Source organism: Tursiops truncatus, chromosome 6, assembly GCF_011762595.2.
Source record: "Tursiops truncatus isolate mTurTru1 chromosome 6, mTurTru1.mat.Y, whole genome shotgun sequence".
NCBI classification, from domain to species: Eukaryota; Metazoa; Chordata; class Mammalia; order Artiodactyla; family Delphinidae; genus Tursiops; species Tursiops truncatus.
Window position 1 is genome coordinate 114,891,977 of NC_047039.1, and position 17,136 is coordinate 114,909,112.

General features: G+C 64.7%; 3 protein-coding genes across 4 annotated transcripts; 1 reads left to right on the forward strand and 2 right to left on the reverse strand.

The window, feature by feature from the left end:
• Positions 1–27: 27 nt before the first annotated feature.
• TMEM210 (transmembrane protein 210) lies at positions 28–3,982 on the reverse strand. Of its 2 annotated transcripts, none has more exons than XM_033859162.2 (4): positions 2,134–3,982; positions 880–1,015; positions 633–662; positions 28–489 (listed from the first exon to the last, which is right to left on the reverse strand). In XM_033859162.2, exons 1-4 carry the CDS (start codon positions 2,272–2,274, stop codon positions 275–277), a joined length of 522 nt encoding a protein of 173 aa, XP_033715053.1. In that variant the 5' UTR covers positions 2,275–3,982; the 3' UTR covers positions 28–274. The 2 variants fall into 2 exon arrangements, with proteins under 2 accessions (XP_033715053.1, XP_033715054.1); XM_033859163.2 differs by having other exon boundaries at positions 28–461; positions 1,179–3,982.
• Positions 3,983–4,127: 145 nt separating this feature from the next.
• On the reverse strand, positions 4,128–14,549 carry ANAPC2 (anaphase promoting complex subunit 2). Its single transcript, XM_033859157.2, has 13 exons — positions 14,392–14,549; positions 13,479–14,101; positions 12,394–12,526; positions 11,222–11,396; positions 10,958–11,077; positions 10,508–10,625; positions 9,671–9,852; positions 9,177–9,318; positions 8,760–8,835; positions 8,475–8,678; positions 4,870–4,999; positions 4,488–4,723; positions 4,128–4,399 (listed from the first exon to the last, which is right to left on the reverse strand). The coding sequence occupies exons 1-13, from the start codon at positions 14,500–14,502 to the stop codon at positions 4,187–4,189; spliced, it is 2,463 nt and encodes an 820-aa protein (XP_033715048.1). The 5' UTR covers positions 14,503–14,549; the 3' UTR covers positions 4,128–4,186.
• Positions 14,550–14,580: 31 nt separating this feature from the next.
• SSNA1 (SS nuclear autoantigen 1) lies at positions 14,581–16,287 on the forward strand. The gene is made up of 3 exons (XM_033859164.2): positions 14,581–14,722; positions 15,199–15,398; positions 15,738–16,287. The coding sequence occupies exons 1-3, from the start codon at positions 14,671–14,673 to the stop codon at positions 15,843–15,845; spliced, it is 360 nt and encodes a 119-aa protein (XP_033715055.1). The 5' UTR covers positions 14,581–14,670; the 3' UTR covers positions 15,846–16,287.
• The last annotated feature ends 849 nt before the right edge of the window (positions 16,288–17,136 follow it).

The following is a 17,136-nucleotide window of genomic DNA, read 5'->3' on the forward strand; positions in this document are numbered from 1 at the left end:
CATGGGACAAAGCGGCAGGAAGATGCAGGGAGGAGCTGGGCTGACGCCACGATGGCAGGAAGTGGAAACCCCAGGGGTGTGCTCCCTGCCCTGCAGGGTGGACAGCGGGAGCCCAGCATGGGCACTGGGCACCCCACTGAAGAGACAGGAGGCGACGCAGACCCCTCCCCCACCCCAATAGCATCTGCAGAAGGGCTCGAGGGGGGCCAGCAGGGAGGACAACGCAGACCTGCTAACTACTGTTTAATTCCCCTTCCCCCAGCTGCCCAAAGCCCTACTGAGGCGGCAGGGGTTGTGGGGGCAGCTCCTCTAGGGTCGAGTCCACGGTGATGGTCGTGAGGCAGTGATCTTCCAGGGGCGGCATCATGGAGACCTCCATTTCGGGGGCCATGAGGTGGGACCCCATGTGCACCGCGTGCAGGTCCATGTGATCTTCCTGAGCCCCGCAGTGCCCCACCAACCTGCGCAGCGTGGTCCAGGTCAGGCTAGCTGCAGGCGGCCATCAGCATGGGCTCATGAGGCCTCAACCACCCGGGGCTCCTGCCGTGTCTGTGAACCACACCTCCCGGGGGTGGGGGGTCAGGGAGCAGGGGCACAGCTCACCCTGGGGGTCCTCCCCCGGGGTCACTCACCTGCTCTCCATGTGTCCGGGGCATCTTTCACTGAGGGGCGGGGGGGAACAAAGGTAAGGCGTGAGTCTGGGAACAGTGGGGTTGGCCTCCAGGAGCCCAGCGGTGCTCCCCACACCTCTCCCCATCCCATTCTGGGAGACTCCATTCCCAAGCCCCTGGTGACCTCGCCCATTGAGACCAAGGGCCCAGGGGGACGGCCCGGCCCCACAGCCCTCACACGCCCTCCCTGGCCCTGGGGCTCACGCACCCCTTGGCTCGAATGACGCCAACCGCCACGATGATGAGAGCGCAGAAGCAGCTGGCGCTGATACCCGCCAGCACCACCAGCAGGGCAATGAGGGCCTTGCGGCTGAGGCCAAGGCTACACTCACAGTAGGTCCCAGCTGCAGAGACAGGGACAAGGGGCTCTTATCACCTCCCAATGGGTCACCCCCAAGCCTGCCCTCCCACCCCCGGCAGCCACCAGAAGGACACGGGTGCGCCTGGCCTGCCTGAACCAGGGAGGGGCCCTGGCTGGGGACAGGGTTGGGGAACAGGAAGAGACACCTGCAGCAGGGATGAGCAAAAGGGACAAACATATCAGGCCGAGGGGGCGGCCAACCAGGCAGGAGTCAGGCTGGAGACAGGGGGCCATCTCCACACCTCTCGACAGAACTCATCGGAAGGCGCTGACCTCACAATGGAGCTGTGAGGCAGGGAAGGTGGGGGCAGGGCCTCGCCTTGGGCACCGCCCTCGGGTGCTGGGCTCCGAGAAGCCCTGGGCAGGCAGCCCCAGGGTAGGGTAGGTAGGGCGGCCGGGGCCTGGGAGTCACTCCAGAGTGCCCTGGCCAGATCTGAGGCAGGGGCAGTGGTGGGGCTGCCGTGGTCTTGGAAGGAGAACGCTTCACGGCAAAGGGGCAGCGGCTGCACTTGGGACCCTGGGGTCGCAGAGGCAGCGGCCTGGAAACCCAGAGAGGTCCACAGTGGGCAAGCCTGGGCCTCAGTTTCCCTGTCAGGATAAGGGCTGCGGCAGCTTAGGTGGGGCCTGGGATCCAGCTGACTGATGTCACCACCCTCCCCCCAAGACTGGAACAAGCAGGGACCAAGTGAGGCCCGGGGGGTGGACATGCACCCACCGCCCCATACGGGCCCCAGCAGTGTTTCGCAGAACACCCTCAAGGAGCAGGTGGCTGGGGCTCTGGCTTAAGTGTGTCATTACAGTTAGAGCTCACGACCACCGCTGCAGTCTGTCCCCTGTGCAGCCTCTCGCAGACCAGGCAAGCGCTGTCCACAGGAGGCTGGCACGGCTGGGGTTAACCTCAGCCTCCTCCCCTAAGGACCTGCCGAGCAAACCCAGGCAGCAGAAGCAAATACCTGCCCCCCCCCCCACGGCTAACCCCACAGGGCACTTGGGGGTGGGGGGGTGCCCCGCTGGGCCGCAGCCAACCCCTGGTCACTGGGGGCCTCCCTGACCCTCACACAGGTGCCCCTCCTGGTGGCAGCTCCTGGCACACCTCCACACCTGTTGAGTGATCCTATGACCTGAGACGCTGGGTTTCACCACACTCATCCACAAACCGAGTCCAAAGGGACTCAGGGCAGGTGTGTCCCGGCCCAGCGGCTGGCACTGCCACCCTGCCAGGCCAGTCCAGCAGGTCTGCATCCTGGTTAGGATGACGAAGGCATGCCCAGCCCAGTGCCAGGCAGGAAGTCCCTCTTCTTTTTTTCTTTAAGTGTCTTTATTACTTTTTTATTTATTTTCGGCTGCGTCGGGTCTTCGCCACTGCGCGCAGGCTTTCTCTAGTTCCAGTGAGCCGAGGCCACTCTTCGTCGCGGTGCGGGGCCTTCTCATTGCAGCGGCTTCTCCTGTTGAGGAACACAGGCTCCAGGCGCGAGGGCCTCAGCAGTTGTGGCTCGCAGGCTCTAGAGCGCAGGCTCAGTAGTTGTGGTGCACAGGCTTCAGTAGTTGTGGCACTCGGGCTCAGTAGTTGTGGCTCGTGGGCTCTAGAGCGCAGACTCAGTAGTTGCGGCACGCAGGCCCAGATGCTTCACGGCATGTGGGATCTTCCCGGACCAGGGCTCAAACCCATGTCCCCTGCATTGGCAGGCGGATTCCTAACCACTGCGCCACCAGGGAAGTCCCAAGCCCCTCTTGTGACCACAGTGCAGCCCACCTTGGAGGGGCCAAGCAGGTAGAGCCCAAGGCAGGGACCCACTGGCCTGTCAGAGTCCTCAAACTGCTAAGGCTATGCAGCTAATCTCTCCAAATCCCACAGCAAACACCACCCTGTGGAGCAAGAAGGAAAAGCCCTAGAGGGAGCTCCCTGGCAGTTTAGGGGTTCGGATTGCGGGCTTCCACTACTGTGGCCTGGCTTCAATCCCTGGGTGGGGAACCGAGGTCCCAGAAACTGCACGGCACAGCCAAGAAGCAGAAGAAAGAAAAGCCCCAGAGCAGGACTGACACTAGGGCCCTCGAGCAGAACAGGCCAAAGAGCGGAGTGGGGGCACCGGGGCACAGACTGGTGGGGAGCCGCAGCGTGTCTGGGGGGCAGCGGGCATGGCTCCAGGCCTGGGAATGCACCGCAGGGAGGAGCAGGGCAGTGGAGACATTCATTCCAAAGGGCCTTTGTTGCCATGGGGACAGCGCCACTGGGCTCGAGCAGTTCCCGCTGGACAAGTGAAGGTCTGGGCCGCGGAGGCCGTGGCACCGAGCACGGCTTTGAAGGCCTTGGGCTGGCAGAGCTCACAGCCTCCCCGCCTCCTGGGACCTGGGAGCAAGGGCAGTGCGGGGCCCCCAGTGCCGGCCTTGGACAGGACCCTGTGCTCCGGACACAACAGCCCTGTGCTGCAGCTCTGGGGATGGCTGGACTCACTGGGCCCGGCATCTTGTGCTAGGAACATCGAGGCCCCCAGGCGCTCCTGACCACACGCCTCCGGGCACAGAAAGAACTGGCCTTTCTGAAAGCACTCTTCCTTGGAAGCCCCCAGCACTGCAGCTGCCCAAGCCTAGGCGTATCCCAGGCAGCACGTCATGCTGGAGACGCAAGAAGTTCTTGGCTTCACACGGGCTGCCTGGCCACCCGCCCACCTCATGCATTCTGATGGAGCCCCCCACCCCGGGCCGCAGCAGCAGCCCTGGGGCTCTCAGCCCAGCACTTGGGCGCCAGACTCTCGTGCCAGGCAGAGAGAGGGGGACCCGAGGGCTTCTTTCAAAGGCCAGAGGGGTGAGGCTGGAGCTGGATGTCCCTCAGGAGGGTGGCCCAGGAGGGCCCATCTCCCAGACAGCCCACCCCCCGTGAGCTCCTGCCCAAGCCATGAGAGTGACGGGGGCCCCTGTCAGCCACGGTGGTCCAGAGATACCACGTGCCAGGACTCCCGGCCTGGAGCCCAAACACAGGTGTGCAGCTCCCCACCGACTCCTGGGGCCCGGGCTCTGGCAGCCTCTGCCAGAGGCTGGTCTGGAGGGAGAACCTGACCGCATGCCCACGAAGCCCACAGAGCCAGCAGGACAGGGAGGGAGGAAGAACCGTCTGCTTTACTCTCATTCTGGGGGCTGGGCGGGGACGGGCGACGGCTCAGCCGCAGCTCTTGGGCAGGCGGTAGACGCCGGCGGAGTAGACGAGCTGCTGGTCGCGCACCTTCCTCTGCAGGAAGCCCTGGAGCTCCTGCAGGTCGATCTCGGCCAGCGCAGGGCCGGTGACCACGAACATGCGCAGCATGCTGTAGATGCGCTCCAGCGACAGGCTCTCCAGGTTGGTCAGCATGGCCTGGATGTACGTCCAGAAGAGCTGCGGGCACGGCGGCCGGGGCCGGCGGTCAGGCCGAGCTGGGCGGCGCCCCCCCCCCGCCCCCGCCCGGCCCGGGCCCCGCGCGCACCAGCAGCTCCTCCTCCCTCTGGTCGGCCTGCGAGGCCATGCCCGAGTCGCTCTCGTCGTCGCTGTCGACGAGCACCATGCTGTCCCGGTCCTGGGGCCGCTCCTCCTCTACCACCGAGAAGGTGCCGGCCGGCTCCTCTCGCAGCACGCCCTGCTGCAGCCACACCGACACGCGCCGCCGCAGCAGCGCCACGGGCATCTTCACCACCTTGCTCAGCTCCTCCAGCGTCCAGCTGGCTGTGGGCAGGGCGGGGCCGACAGGACCCTCAGGGCACAGCCAGGCCCCGCATGGCTCAGCCGCCTGGGTCCCACCCACCCTCCACCGGACACGGAACGGTGCCCTCCCGGGAGGCGCGGCCAGAGCAGGGCGGTTGGGGGCTCACCTTGGTCCTGGAAGTACAGCAGGACCACTGCCTGCACAGGGGTCACCGCCACGGACAGGGTACGGTCAGCCAGCTCCACATCCATGGTCACTAGGCCCAAGGTGTGCTTCCAGCTGAGCGTCCGCATGGCCTGGGGAGGGCTGGGGTCAGCACGGGCCGCCCAGCGGGTCCAGCTGGACAAGGCTTTGCTACCTGGGACCGGGTGAGGAAGGGCTCCCTGACCTGCCCCCACCCTGGCGGGCAGCGACGGGACCAGCACACGGCGGGACTCCAGTCCCCTCCCCCTCCCCCGGCACCCCCTAACAGCGAGGGCCCCTGCACCTCTGAGAGAAACGTCCACGTCCTGGCCCCAGGACCCCAGAAAGTGGCCTGACTTGGACACTAGGCCTTTGCAGATGTCGGTAGGGAAGAAGAGGTCGTGCTGGAGTACCGCGAACCCTAATCTAACTCGGTAAGTGTCCTCGCGGGAGGGCAGACGGCGTGCGAGGCTGGAGCGACACAGGCGCCCCTGGAGGCCGGAAGAGGCAGGGAGGACTCGCCCGCAGCCTCCAGAAGGCCCTCACCTCCATCTCACCCCCGGCCTCCAGAGCCGAGAGAAGTTCCTGTTTTAGCACCTGGTGTGCGGTACTTTGTCACGGCCACCACAGGACAGCGGTACAGACTTCCGCCGGAGGGGAAGGTGCTGCTGTAGCAAACACCTTTTTGGAACACGTGGACGTGGCTGCGGTGTTGGGGGATGGGGAGGGCTGGGAAAGTTCTGAGCTGCAGGCTCATAAAATCCTGGGTTGCCCTGGAGAGGCTACTGGTAGAAACACAGACAGGAAAGGCCATTCCAGTGAGGCCTGCTGAAGCAAGGAGCACATCACCGGAGATGGGAGGAAAGGCGACCCGTCACGCGGCGGCAGAAACGTGCTCTGCTGGGTGGAAAGCAGAACTCGCGAGGGAGGAACCTGGACGTTAGGCTGAGATTTCCAAGCAAAGTATGGAAGGTGCAGCCTGCCTTCTCCTCACCGCTTGTAGTGAATTGAGAGAGAAAACCGAGGGAGGACGTGGTGAGCAGAAAGGAGCCAGGAGCACTGGGTGGTTTGCACATCTTGCCGTGTGCTCTGCAGACAGAGCCTCTATGGCCCTAGAGGTGACCTGTGTCAAGGTGGCACCAACCAGCAGTGCCCAGGAGCCAGGACAGAGGGGCCAGTAGAGGTGTGAGAGCCCCCAGGCCCACGGACTGGACGCCGAGAACTGCACGGAGGCCAGCAAGGCTCCTGAGAATTTAATAGCAGTGGAAACGATGCCAGCCTGGCTGGAAAGGGAGGGACGGCCAGAGGGAGAGCATGACTCCGAGGGCAGGGCCGTGCTGCAGAGGCCTGGCCTGGCAGGGTGGGGCTGCCCCCGAGGGCAGAGAAGACTGGCACCCAGCCAGATGGAGTGGAATTTCCTCCAGTGGAATTCAGACTTGCTTAGGGCCTGGGAACCCTCCCTTCCTTCCAGTATCTCCCTTTTGGAGGGCAGGTGTCTGCCCAACACCTGTCCCACCACTGGACCTCGGAAGCAGAGAGAGATTTATTCATAGGTTTACAGCTAAAGGAGAATCGTGCCCCAGCTCTCACCCTGACCTGACTTAGAGATCTGGGACTTTGAGCTGGTGCCAGAATGGTTAAAATCTGGGGACGCTGGACGTGGCTAAATGTAACTTGCACGTGAGAAGAACGTGAATTTGGGGGGCCAGAGAGTAGACTCTCACAGGCTGAACTGTGAGCTCCACAAATGATGTTCAAGTCCTCACCCCCAGTGCCTCAGAACGTAACCCTATTTGCCAGTCGGGTCACTACAGATGCAGCTAGTTAAGGGGAGGCCACACTGGCGTGCGGGGCCCTGAATCCAGTACGACTGGCGTCCCCATAAGAGGAGGAGAACGCGGACACAGAGACACCAGGAGAGGCCGTGGGGCACGATGCAGGGGTGAGTGACGCCTCTACAAGCCGACGACGCCTGGAGCCCCAGCAGCTGAAAGCGGCAAGAGGACCCTCCCCGGAGCCTTTGGAGGGGGCGCGGCCCTGCCCACACCTTGGCTGTGAACTGCTGGCTGCCAGAACCGGAACAATAAATTCCCGGGGCACCGACGGCGCCTGTCTGGGGCACTTCGTCAGGGCCGGCCTGGGGGACACTGGCTGCTCTGAGCCCTTCTTCACGCCCCCAGCTCTGAAGGGGGGCGACAGCTAACCTCTCTACAGCTGGCAGCTGGCCAAGCTCGTAACCACGCCCTCTGGCTCCAAGGCCATGACCTTTACAACCACTCCGGCCTGCAGCGGGCACACGCGAGGCCCAGCGGCAGACGGCACAGGCACGGCCACCCGCACATGTCCAGCGCAGTCCTCGGACCCGGAGCCCGGCTGGCGGGAAGCAGAGGCACCGTGGCCACAGGCTTGGCCTCTGGCACAGAGCGGGGGCCTGCCGGCCGCTCCAGCGCTGGCATGCCGGGTCCACGGCCTGAGATGGAGGGCACGCCTGAGCCACCCCCAGGCCCCAGGGGGAACTGCGGAGGAAGCCGGCGGGGCCTCTCCAGGCAGGCGAGCTGCGGCGCAGAGCCCAGCAGGGCAGCCAGAGCAGCGGGGGAGGGTGCCGAGCACACGGGCGGGCCACGTGGACGTCCTCGACTGGGGTGTGGGGGCGGGGGCGGGGCAGCGCCGAGGCCCCACAGAGCAAGCACCACCCCCCACGCAGGGGCAGGAAGGGTCCCGGCCCAGCCCCACCTGCCGCCCTCCTGGGGCTCTGTCCTGAGGGCTCCCACCTCCAGGGGTGTCCCAGGTCCCCCGAGGGCTCAGGGTCTGCACCCTGGACACCTGCGGCCCTGTCCTCTGCTTGGGTGCCTGGCGTCTCCTCCGGCCGGTGGCCTCTCAGGGCCCCACACCCCACTCATCAGACTGAACGCCCCAGAACCCACTTCTCCACCTGTCCCCTGAAACCTGGGACAGGTGTCCCAAACTCCCTCCTCTCTCCCAACACGGCTCCTCTGAACCATCACCTGGAAGAAGGGTCCTCCATGCCACGGACCCTTGCCCACACCAGGATCCACCTGTCCACACCTCTCACCTGGACTCCCAACGCCAGGACTGGAGGGGACGAGCGATAAACTCTGCCAATCGGCCACTCCTGGCCCCCGGCCTCCTGACCAGCCCACACACCCCCTTCTCCTTGCCGAGCCCTGTGGCCCCAGGGACCTAACAGCAGACAGCATGGTCTGGGTGCCCAAGCGCCCTGGCACTCCAGGAAGCAGCTGCCAGGGAAGGGCAGGAGGGGCAGGAGGGTGGAGGAGCAGAGGTCAAACACCTCAAAAGCAACCTGGAGACTCCCTGGAGACGCCCATGGGACAGACAGAGCCCCCGACTCCCCCTGGGGCGATCCCTGCAGGCCAAGAGGGTGGACGGTGGAAGAGGCGGCCCAGGGACACGCCCACTCCCAGCGCCTTGGGGGCACAGGAGGGCGTGCAGAGAGTGTGCACACCTGCACAGACAGGCTCCCAGGAGGGGAGGGGAGGGTGCCGAGCGCAGGGCGCAGACGCGGAGGGACTCGTCCGAGGTGCCGGTGCCCCAGCGGCGCGGCCATACCTTCAGCTTCTCGTACTTCCTGCAATAGACCTCCAGGGCCTCCCTGATGTCCTCGGGAACCTCCAGCTTCTCATCCTTGAAGGGCGGCCAGAACTCGCTGGAGAGGATGACGGCGTAGACCCCGAACGGCGGCTGCTCCTCTGCGGGCCGCTTCTCATCCTCCTCACGGATGTTGGCGTTGATGCGGCGCGAGTCTGCCATGTCCTGGGGGGGAGGCGGGGCCTTGAAGGCCCGGGACCGACAGGCGTAGGGGCCAGGCGGTGGCGGGGAGCCCGAGGCACCTACCTTGAGCATGACCTCGCAGAAATGCATTGGGGCCTCGCCAAAGCGCAGCTTCAGCAGCTCCACGTTGCGGATCTCCCTGGAAGGACGCAACTCTGAGGGCTGCGGTGTGCCCCCACCCCAACTGGCACCTACAGAGCGACACTGCCCCCCATCCCCCCAGCCCAGGAGGAGAGGCGGGAGCCCTGTGCCCACTCCACCCCAGGAGGGCCGGAAGCCCTGGGACCTACCGCCCCAGGCTCCTTGGCTGCCCCCAGGCCCCCCCCCCCGGGGGGGGCAGAGGCCAAGCACAGGTCAGTCCCCGCCCAGCCTCGGGGACCCAGCGCATCCCCGATGCGCACCAGGGCTCACAGAGAGCAGCCACTGCGAGTGAAGGCCGCCCCTCCCTGGGGACCTGGAGTGGCACCTCACAGGCCTCACCGCTCGGGGCTGAAACTGAACTGGTGCAGCAGGCGGTCGGCCAGCAGCGAGCGGTACTCATTGATGAAGAGGTCCTTGCTGCCGTAGATGCTGACCAGCAGGCTGATGATGTCCGAGGAGCGCCGCTTAGAGCTGGACTTCCCTGCACGGCACGGGCACCACCGGCGCCTCTCAGACACGGAGGCGGCACAGATGGCGCCAGGCAGCTCGTGCCCGGCCAAGCCCATGAGGTGGGGATGCCGAAAACCCACTCCTTCTCCGGCTGAAGCGGCAGAAGCAGGTGAGGCAGGCAGGGCACCCCCCCAACGGGTCTGGGCGGGGACACCACCCAAGCCAGGTGAAGAACCCTGGGGAACCAGGCGGGGTTACACTCTGACCATGGATCCCCTGGAGCTCCAGAGCCCACGTGGCAACAAACTGGAGACCAGAGCGCCTGCCCGACTGGACCACCCCCCAAAATCCAGAGCCTGGCAGCAGGGCCGGCAGGCGCTGACCTGGATCCGCGTCCACAGGGTCGGGAACCCAGTCCTCTGGCTCGCCGGAGTCATCCTCGCTGTCCTGGCCGGTCTCCAGGCTGGCCGGGTCCGTCTTGGACAGCTCAACAGCCAAGTCCCCCGTCCCATCCGAGTCCCCGGTCAGCCCTGCCACGATCTGCCGCACCGTGTCCTCCCGCGTCCTGTCAGGCACGAGCCCCTCACCGCCTGTCCCACCTGAACACGGGACCCCGCCTGACCCCTGCAGCCAGGGCCGTCAGTCACGTGCTAAAGGTAAGCCCGTGAGACTCCCTCCCCCGCCCCGCCACCCCTAAAGCTAAATCAATTTCTAGGAGAAGGAGCTGAGACGACAAGACAGACACAAGGCCAGGCCATGCCCGGCCAGGAGGCAGCAGGCCTGAGTCAGAGCAGCTCCAGACGCTGCCCGGCCCCATCCCCGAGACTCCACTGTGCGCTTAGGGGTTTCTGGGTGGCTGTGCGTGGCCCCTGCTCCAACACATCCCCCGGCAGACAGCCCGAGAGGCTCTGCTCCTCTTGGTAGAAGGCCAGCAACGCAAGGCCCCACCCTTCCCGTCAGCCCTGGGGCCAAGCTGGCGCGAGGCAAAGCAAGCAGGGCCACCTGTCTGTGCTGGTGTGGGCCCCGCGACCTGCACACGGGCCTGGTGACCCTGGGCCACAGGCGTGGGAACCAGCACTGGCAGGAGGAAGGAGCCCAGCCTGAGCTGCCCGGCCCAGGAGGGGACATGGAGCGTCCCTGGCTCCCCAAGGACCACACCCCTCTGGCTGCAGCAAGACCCACGGGGAGTGCAGCTGCACGAGTGGGGCCCTGGAGCTCACCTCAGGTAGCGGCGAATGGGCTCACAGGCCACCTCCAGGACAACCATGGAGGGATCCAGCACGCGCAGCGCCTTGATGGCGGAGATGTACAGGGTGATGATGTCACACGTATTCACGCCTGCGGCCGGGACGGGAGAGCTCCGTCACAGAAGGGCCCAGGCAACACAGGGACACAGAGGCAGCCACCCTGGCCAGGTGACCTGCAAGTCCCACCTCACCCCCCGGAGACCCGCGTGATCTGCAGGGAGCTGTCCCCGCCGCTCCCCCTGCACTCACTTGCTTTCTCCCCTTACAAAGTGGGGTCTGTTCTGAAGGGACCGGGCACTGCCCCTGCCCCCGAAGGACCACACAAAACTGCCTCTAAACCCACTCCCTCCACAGGCCCCACGCCTGGGCTTCCAGATCCGGGCCCTGAGGGTGAATGGCGGGTGGGCCTCGCCCCGGCGGCACCTGGGTGGAGGAGTCGCGTCTCCAGGGCAGCCTTGAGGGACACAAGAAGCTGCGGCCTCTGGTCGGTCCTCTCCAGGCAGTACTTGAGGTCTTCCACGGCCGGCCGGGAGTCCGGGAAGTCTGCGGGGAGAGGCTGGTCCTGGCACGTGCACATGTGGCGAGCACGCACTGCGTGCGAAGGGCCCAGATGTGCCCGCCGCCCCACCCTCAACGAGCTGAAGGGCAGAGGCACGGGCAGGCGGCTCCCTGGCAGGCGGGGCCGACCTCGGATGATGCTGAAGAGCTCCTCGATGCGCAGGCTGGCGTAGATGCGATAGAAGAACCTCTGCACGTGGCAGCGCCAGCGGCGCAGGGAGCTCCCAGCCTCCGGGGACGCAGGCCTGCTGGGGCCGTCCTGCAGGAACACCTTGCCCAGCCAGCCGACCACCCTCTCAATCCACTGTCGGGAGAACACAAGTGTGGGACTCTGGGGGCCAAGCCCAGAACAGAGACGAGGAGAAGCCACACAGGTACCCGCGCCTCTGGCTGGGCCCTGGGAGCCCCCAAGGCCACCTACTCTGAAGACCAGGAGCACGTTAAAATCAGCAGGACAAGGGGCCCAAAGGAGGCCTCCCAGGGCCTCCACCAACACACACCCAGGCCCCTTCCACACACACCAGCACCCGTGCTCATCCCCAGCAACAGCGGCTCTGACACAGGGCGCTACATCTGAGCAGACGGACACACCCTGGGGGTCCCATGCACAACGAGACCCCCCCACGCACAACCCACAGCACCTAGCGGGAACGCTTCTGAGCTCGTGCACATGAAATCTACAGGACACCCTACCACACGGACCCGAGCGTGTCCATGTCTTCCCACGGCCGCCCAGCCACCGGAAAGAGCACCCGGACGATGTGCCGCCTCGGGACGGCACAGCTACCCGCCAGACCTCCAGCTTCACACACCGCCCCCCCACCCCGTGGCAGAGACACTTGCTTTGAACACCACCTCGCATCCCCACAGCTCACCTGCATCCTCAGGAAACAGATAGCAAGAGCAGGGGAGGGGAGCAGCTGGGAAGTGGGAGCGGGCTGAGCCCCCCCCCCGCCGTGGTTGGGTGCAGCTCTTCCTCAACTCTGTGCAGCCCAGAGCAGATCCCAGACCATGTCCCAACAGCGTGGATGCCCCCGAGGCCCCCCACTGGGATACCCCAGACCTTGGCACGGCCTCCAGCCACGTGGCTCCGCGAAGACCTCACTAAGCACGTCACAGGCTCTTCCTTCCACCAGGACGGGCCCAGAATGACTGGCCTCCACCCAGCACCAAGACGACTTCCAGCACCAGCAACGTCCTGACGCACCCGGCTCTCCACGCTCTGGCCGTTTCTAAAACTGAGGTGTCAGTTTTGCCAGAAACCTCTAATCCACAAGGACACAGCCCGTGGGGGTCCTCACCTTGTGGAACTCACGCAGGAAGGAGCGCTCATACTCGCCCCGGCAACGGTCCTCCATCCTCTCTCGGGTCACTTGGTGCAGGGTGGTAGTCACGGCCTCGGCACTGACCCGCTCCAGCAGACTAAGCCTGTGTCTGGAGAAGAGCCCTGCCCATGAAGAACGCAGAGCACACGCACACGCGCCCAACCCCACCCCAGCACGTACCGCCCACAGCTCTCCCGTCGGGGGTACAGCTGCACCAGAGGCTTCGAGGAAAAGCTGCTGTGAAGACAAGCACTGGCAGCGACCGCCCGCCCCCCCCAAGCCGGCCTCCCTGCTCAGGCCGGGACACTAGCCTTCCCCACGTGGTCAGCACGTCTGGCTACTGGGGCCAAGGCTCACCTCCCAGAGACAGCCCTGAGACAACAGCTAAATACGTCACTACCCAGCCCCACAGACACAGGTGCAGCTGTCTGTGCCCTCTGGTGCAGATGCCGATCTGTGAGGACAAAGGCTCCTGAGAGAACAAAGCTTCTGTGGATCCGATCACACCCTCGGTCCAGCCAAGAGACTCTCTAACAGCTGCACTGCTGCCACTTCACTCAAAGTGACAAAATCATCATAAGTGACCACAGAGAATGGAAGAACCACATGACAGGACCTGGCTCTGACAACAAAATCTTTCCCTCCTCCAGAGGCCAGAAGAGCAATCAGTTTGCCCAGCACATTGGTTTAATCTCTGACTTGTTCTAGAGAGAAAAAACAACAGTCACACCTTTTGCAACCATAGGATAAACATCATTTCTCCTCTGAGAGGCTACAAACAGCACAGCAAAACTCTGCACAGCCCAGGAAATTCGGAATCACGTGGAATCTTAGCATAAACAAAGTGTGAAACCCTGAGCTAGGGCGAGTGACAGGTGCACCTGTGTCCAGGGTGAAAGGTAAAAACTCACAACACACGGATCCTGGGGACCCTCTCTTTGGCTACCAGGACAGGTGGCAGAGACCTCTGCCAGCAGCTCTCTGCAGGGGCCAGCTGGACCCAGAGGGGCAAGCAGGAGCCAGGAGGAACGGGGCACGGCCACGCAGGCACAAGTACTCACAGGACTTGGCTGAGCTGGTGGAACTGCTCCAGCGCCTGGCGGCACCAGCACTGCTGCTTGTCACTGCCACATCCCGCACAGAGTGGGCTCTGCAGAAGGCGGTAGTACCGGCGGCGGGCGTATCTGCTGTCCAATTCCCCCTCCAGTTCGGGGTCGGTTCCTCCTTCTCCTCTTCTCTTACTCTGCATGTAAACTCTCAAGAAGCGGCCATAGAGGCGCTGGATCATCTCCTGAAAAGTTCTGGGAGTGGAAAAGAACAAGACGCCCCGCAACGTGGTATGAACCTTTTCCCGAAGCCCCTGAGCACCGGTGCCCATAAGCAAGCCCAGGCGAGTCCATTTCTCCAGGAGCTCTAGACTACGCAGGTAGGGATCCAAGCGGCTCTCCAGGAGCCCAAAAGCATCGAGGAGCAGCAGAAGACACTGGGGCTCGTCTGCACAGTTCTCACGTTGGGAGATGGCATTCCAGAACTCGAGAGATATGTTAGCCTGCAGGTCGTTCTGCAGCACCTCTGCGAACCACTCCTCCAGGACCGAGTGCAGACCGTGGCCCCTGAGAACCTCCACCGCCGCCCGGAGCTCCTCCTCCTTTGGAGGGACCGCACCGCTGGTCCGGGAGGATGCCTGGAGTACAGAAAACTGTAAGAAGAGAACACAGCGCAGAGCTGGAGAAAGCAGTGACAGATAAAGATAGATAGGAAAGGGACAAAGCACAGGGGAGTCTACGGAAACCCCGCTGCCCTTCGTCGCACGGATGCAGGGCCCACGCTTAGGGACAGGCTGTGGAACAATAAAGGACTCTGGGGGAAACAAGCTGGACAGAAGCGGGCGGAGGGATCCGAATGAACCCGAGAGTGGACGCACAGGGTCCCGGGAACCCCGCACGGGCCCGCCGCCCTCTTCTCGGGCCTCACCAGTCCCAGAGCGGCCGGCGGCACCAGTCCGGTGCTCACGGTATTCCAGGCCACCAGCAGCTCTTGGGCAGGTCCGGGGTCATTGTGCGCCGCCGCTTCCGCCGCCGCCATCTGCTCCCACCAGCTCCTAGAGCCGCCGGCGCGGCGCGCGGCGATGACGCAAACGAGAGGCGCGCGGCAGTGACGTGTACCGTGGCCTCGCCGTCTGTAGGCAGTGCGCAGGCGCGGACCCGGATGCGGTAACGGCGGTTGGAGCGGCCGGGACCCCGGGTGGCGACCATGACCCAGCAGGGCGCGGCGCTGCAGAACTACAACAACGAGCTGGTCAAGTGTGAGCGGCCGAGCGGTGGGGCCCGCCGGGCAGGCTGGGAGGGCGTGGGGCTCGCCGGCCTGCGGTCCCGGGCAGTAGCTGGCCCGCAGCGCGCGGCCGAGCGTGTTGTAAGGTCCGTGCGCGGCTTTGCGGGCCGGGGCGGCGCGGACGCCGTGCGGACCTGCCCAGCGCACAGCCGCGTTGTGGCCCGCCCCCAGGGCTAGGTATCTGTGGAGTGAGCAGAGGACGATGGGCTTGAGTACGCACGGCCTCCCGGCCTCGCGCCTCGAGCCTCGCGCGGTGCTTTCCTTAACTCTGAGACTCCTCGGACGCAGGACATTGGCCTGGCTCGGGCGAAAGGTGGCCCATCCGGCACCCGGGTCCTCCACTATCCACTAGCCTTCTCTTCTCCAGAGCAGGGGGCTCCAGAGCTGGAGGGGCGGTGCTCTCCATTCTGCTCTGGGCCCACCGCGCCTGTCTCTCTCGGCCCACCCTAGGCATCGAAGAGCTGTGTCAGAAGCGGGAGGAGTTGTGCCGGCAGATCCAGCAGGAAGAGGAGGAGAAGCAGCGGCTGCAGAATGAGGTGAGGCAGCTGACGGAGAAGCTGGCCCGAGTCAACGAGAACCTGGCTCGCAAGATAGCCTCTCGGAATGAGTTCGATCGGACCATCGCGGAGACGGAGGCTGCCTACCTCAAGGTGGGCCTCGCGGGCTCGCGTGCTGGACCGAGCCCGTCAAGGGTTTCTGGCCCAGGGGTGCCTAGGCAGGCTGTAGGCCCCCCGTGGTGACAATACCGCGCTCAGAGTGACCTGGGTCTTGTTGTCGGCACCATACTCATCACCGCGTGGCGGGTTCCGGACTGTGAGCCGCAGAGCAGCAGCAGGAGCCATGACCTCAGCCTGGCTTCCCAGGGTGTGAGGAAGGGGCTTTGGGCCAGACTCAGAGGGGAGACAGGCCCTGGCCCAGGAGGGGGGCCGGGCCGCAGGAGCTTTCCAACAGGAGGAGCAGTGCTAACCGGCTGGTGTCTCTGTTCGCAGATCCTGGAGAGCTCGCAGACTCTGCTTAGTGTCCTGAAGAGGGAAGCGGGGAACCTGACCAAGGCCGCAGCCCCCGAGCAGAGGAGCAGCGGAGGCAAGGACAGCTGATGAGGCCAGAGGCGGAGGGCCTGCCTCCACTGCGCCCCCTCTACGGCTCAGCCCCCGGCAAGTCTGTCTTCAAAGCATCTTTGTCCTTCACGGCAGCAGCGTTTTCCTCTTGGTGTCTGGGGTGCCAAGAAGCAACTGCCAACCTTCACCGGCTCTGGGTGACAGGAAAGACCTGAGCACAGCCCACCAGGTGGGGATCCTGGCTCTGAGCTCACACAGGCGCTGGGGAGGGCAGCTCTACTCCGGGTCCCACTGAGGCCTCCACACCAGCCTGGGGCCGCGGGGAAGGCCCGGTTCCGGTCTCAGCACCTTGGGAGTCCTGTCACCCCTCCCTCGGCCCGCAGGTGCCCAGGCAAGTGTGGGAGGGGCTGGGGCCCTCCTTCACCTCAGAGCTTGCCTGGGGCCTGTGACTGTCAGTAAAGATTGTCTTTGTAGAGATCCACGACAGCCTGCTGCCTGTGTCAGGAGTGTGGGGCTGCCGGGCCCCCCTAGAGTCAAAATACGAATCCTTGTCCAGTTGTAATACGGCTCCTCCGTGAAGGGATGGCTTCCTCTGTGACCGGCCTTGCGTTCAGAGCTAAGGGTGCCCCTAAGCGTTTCATGTGACCCCCGTCACCCACCTCTCCCATCAGGGCCGCTGGTCCTGGTTTCTAGCATAAGGCCTGGCCCAAGGAGACGCTCTTCCTGCGCTCAGGTCCCCTGGGAGTGGCTGCACCCCAGCTCAGTAATTCCAGATTCTGCCGGACAGCAGCACCCCTGCTCCCACTCTCTGGTCACAGGCCAGTCTCCCATGCAGCCCAGGGCCCTGCCTTCCATCCCGAGTCCTCCATGGGTCCACCTGCCTTGGCCTGTCAGCCCCCATGGGGTCCCTGCAGTTGCTGTCCGTGGGGGATCGGGGGGTTGGGAAGCATGTGTTGGTTGAGAAGGTCTGCAGAAACTTGGGCCCACCATTCCCAAGAAAACGCCTTCCTCCCTCCCGAGGCTGGCCAGGTGGCATTTCCCGTGGGCTTGGTGCTCCAAGAGGAAAAGACTTGCGTCTGATGCCAGGACTGTGAACGGCCGGTCTCGGCACAGCCAGTCAGCCCAGCCGGGAGCCGCTCCCTAGTGGGCAGCTCTGTCTTCTGTCACTTTTCCAGATCTATCAGACCTCCCTGCTGACGTTACCCCAGGGGAGTGGTCTGCCTGCCACAGCATTCCTGCAGGCCCTTGTGGGTCAGGGAACCTTCCAATCCAAACAGGAGGCAAGATCCCTGAGGCTCTGCCCACCACCTGCCCTGCACTTCGTCCACCC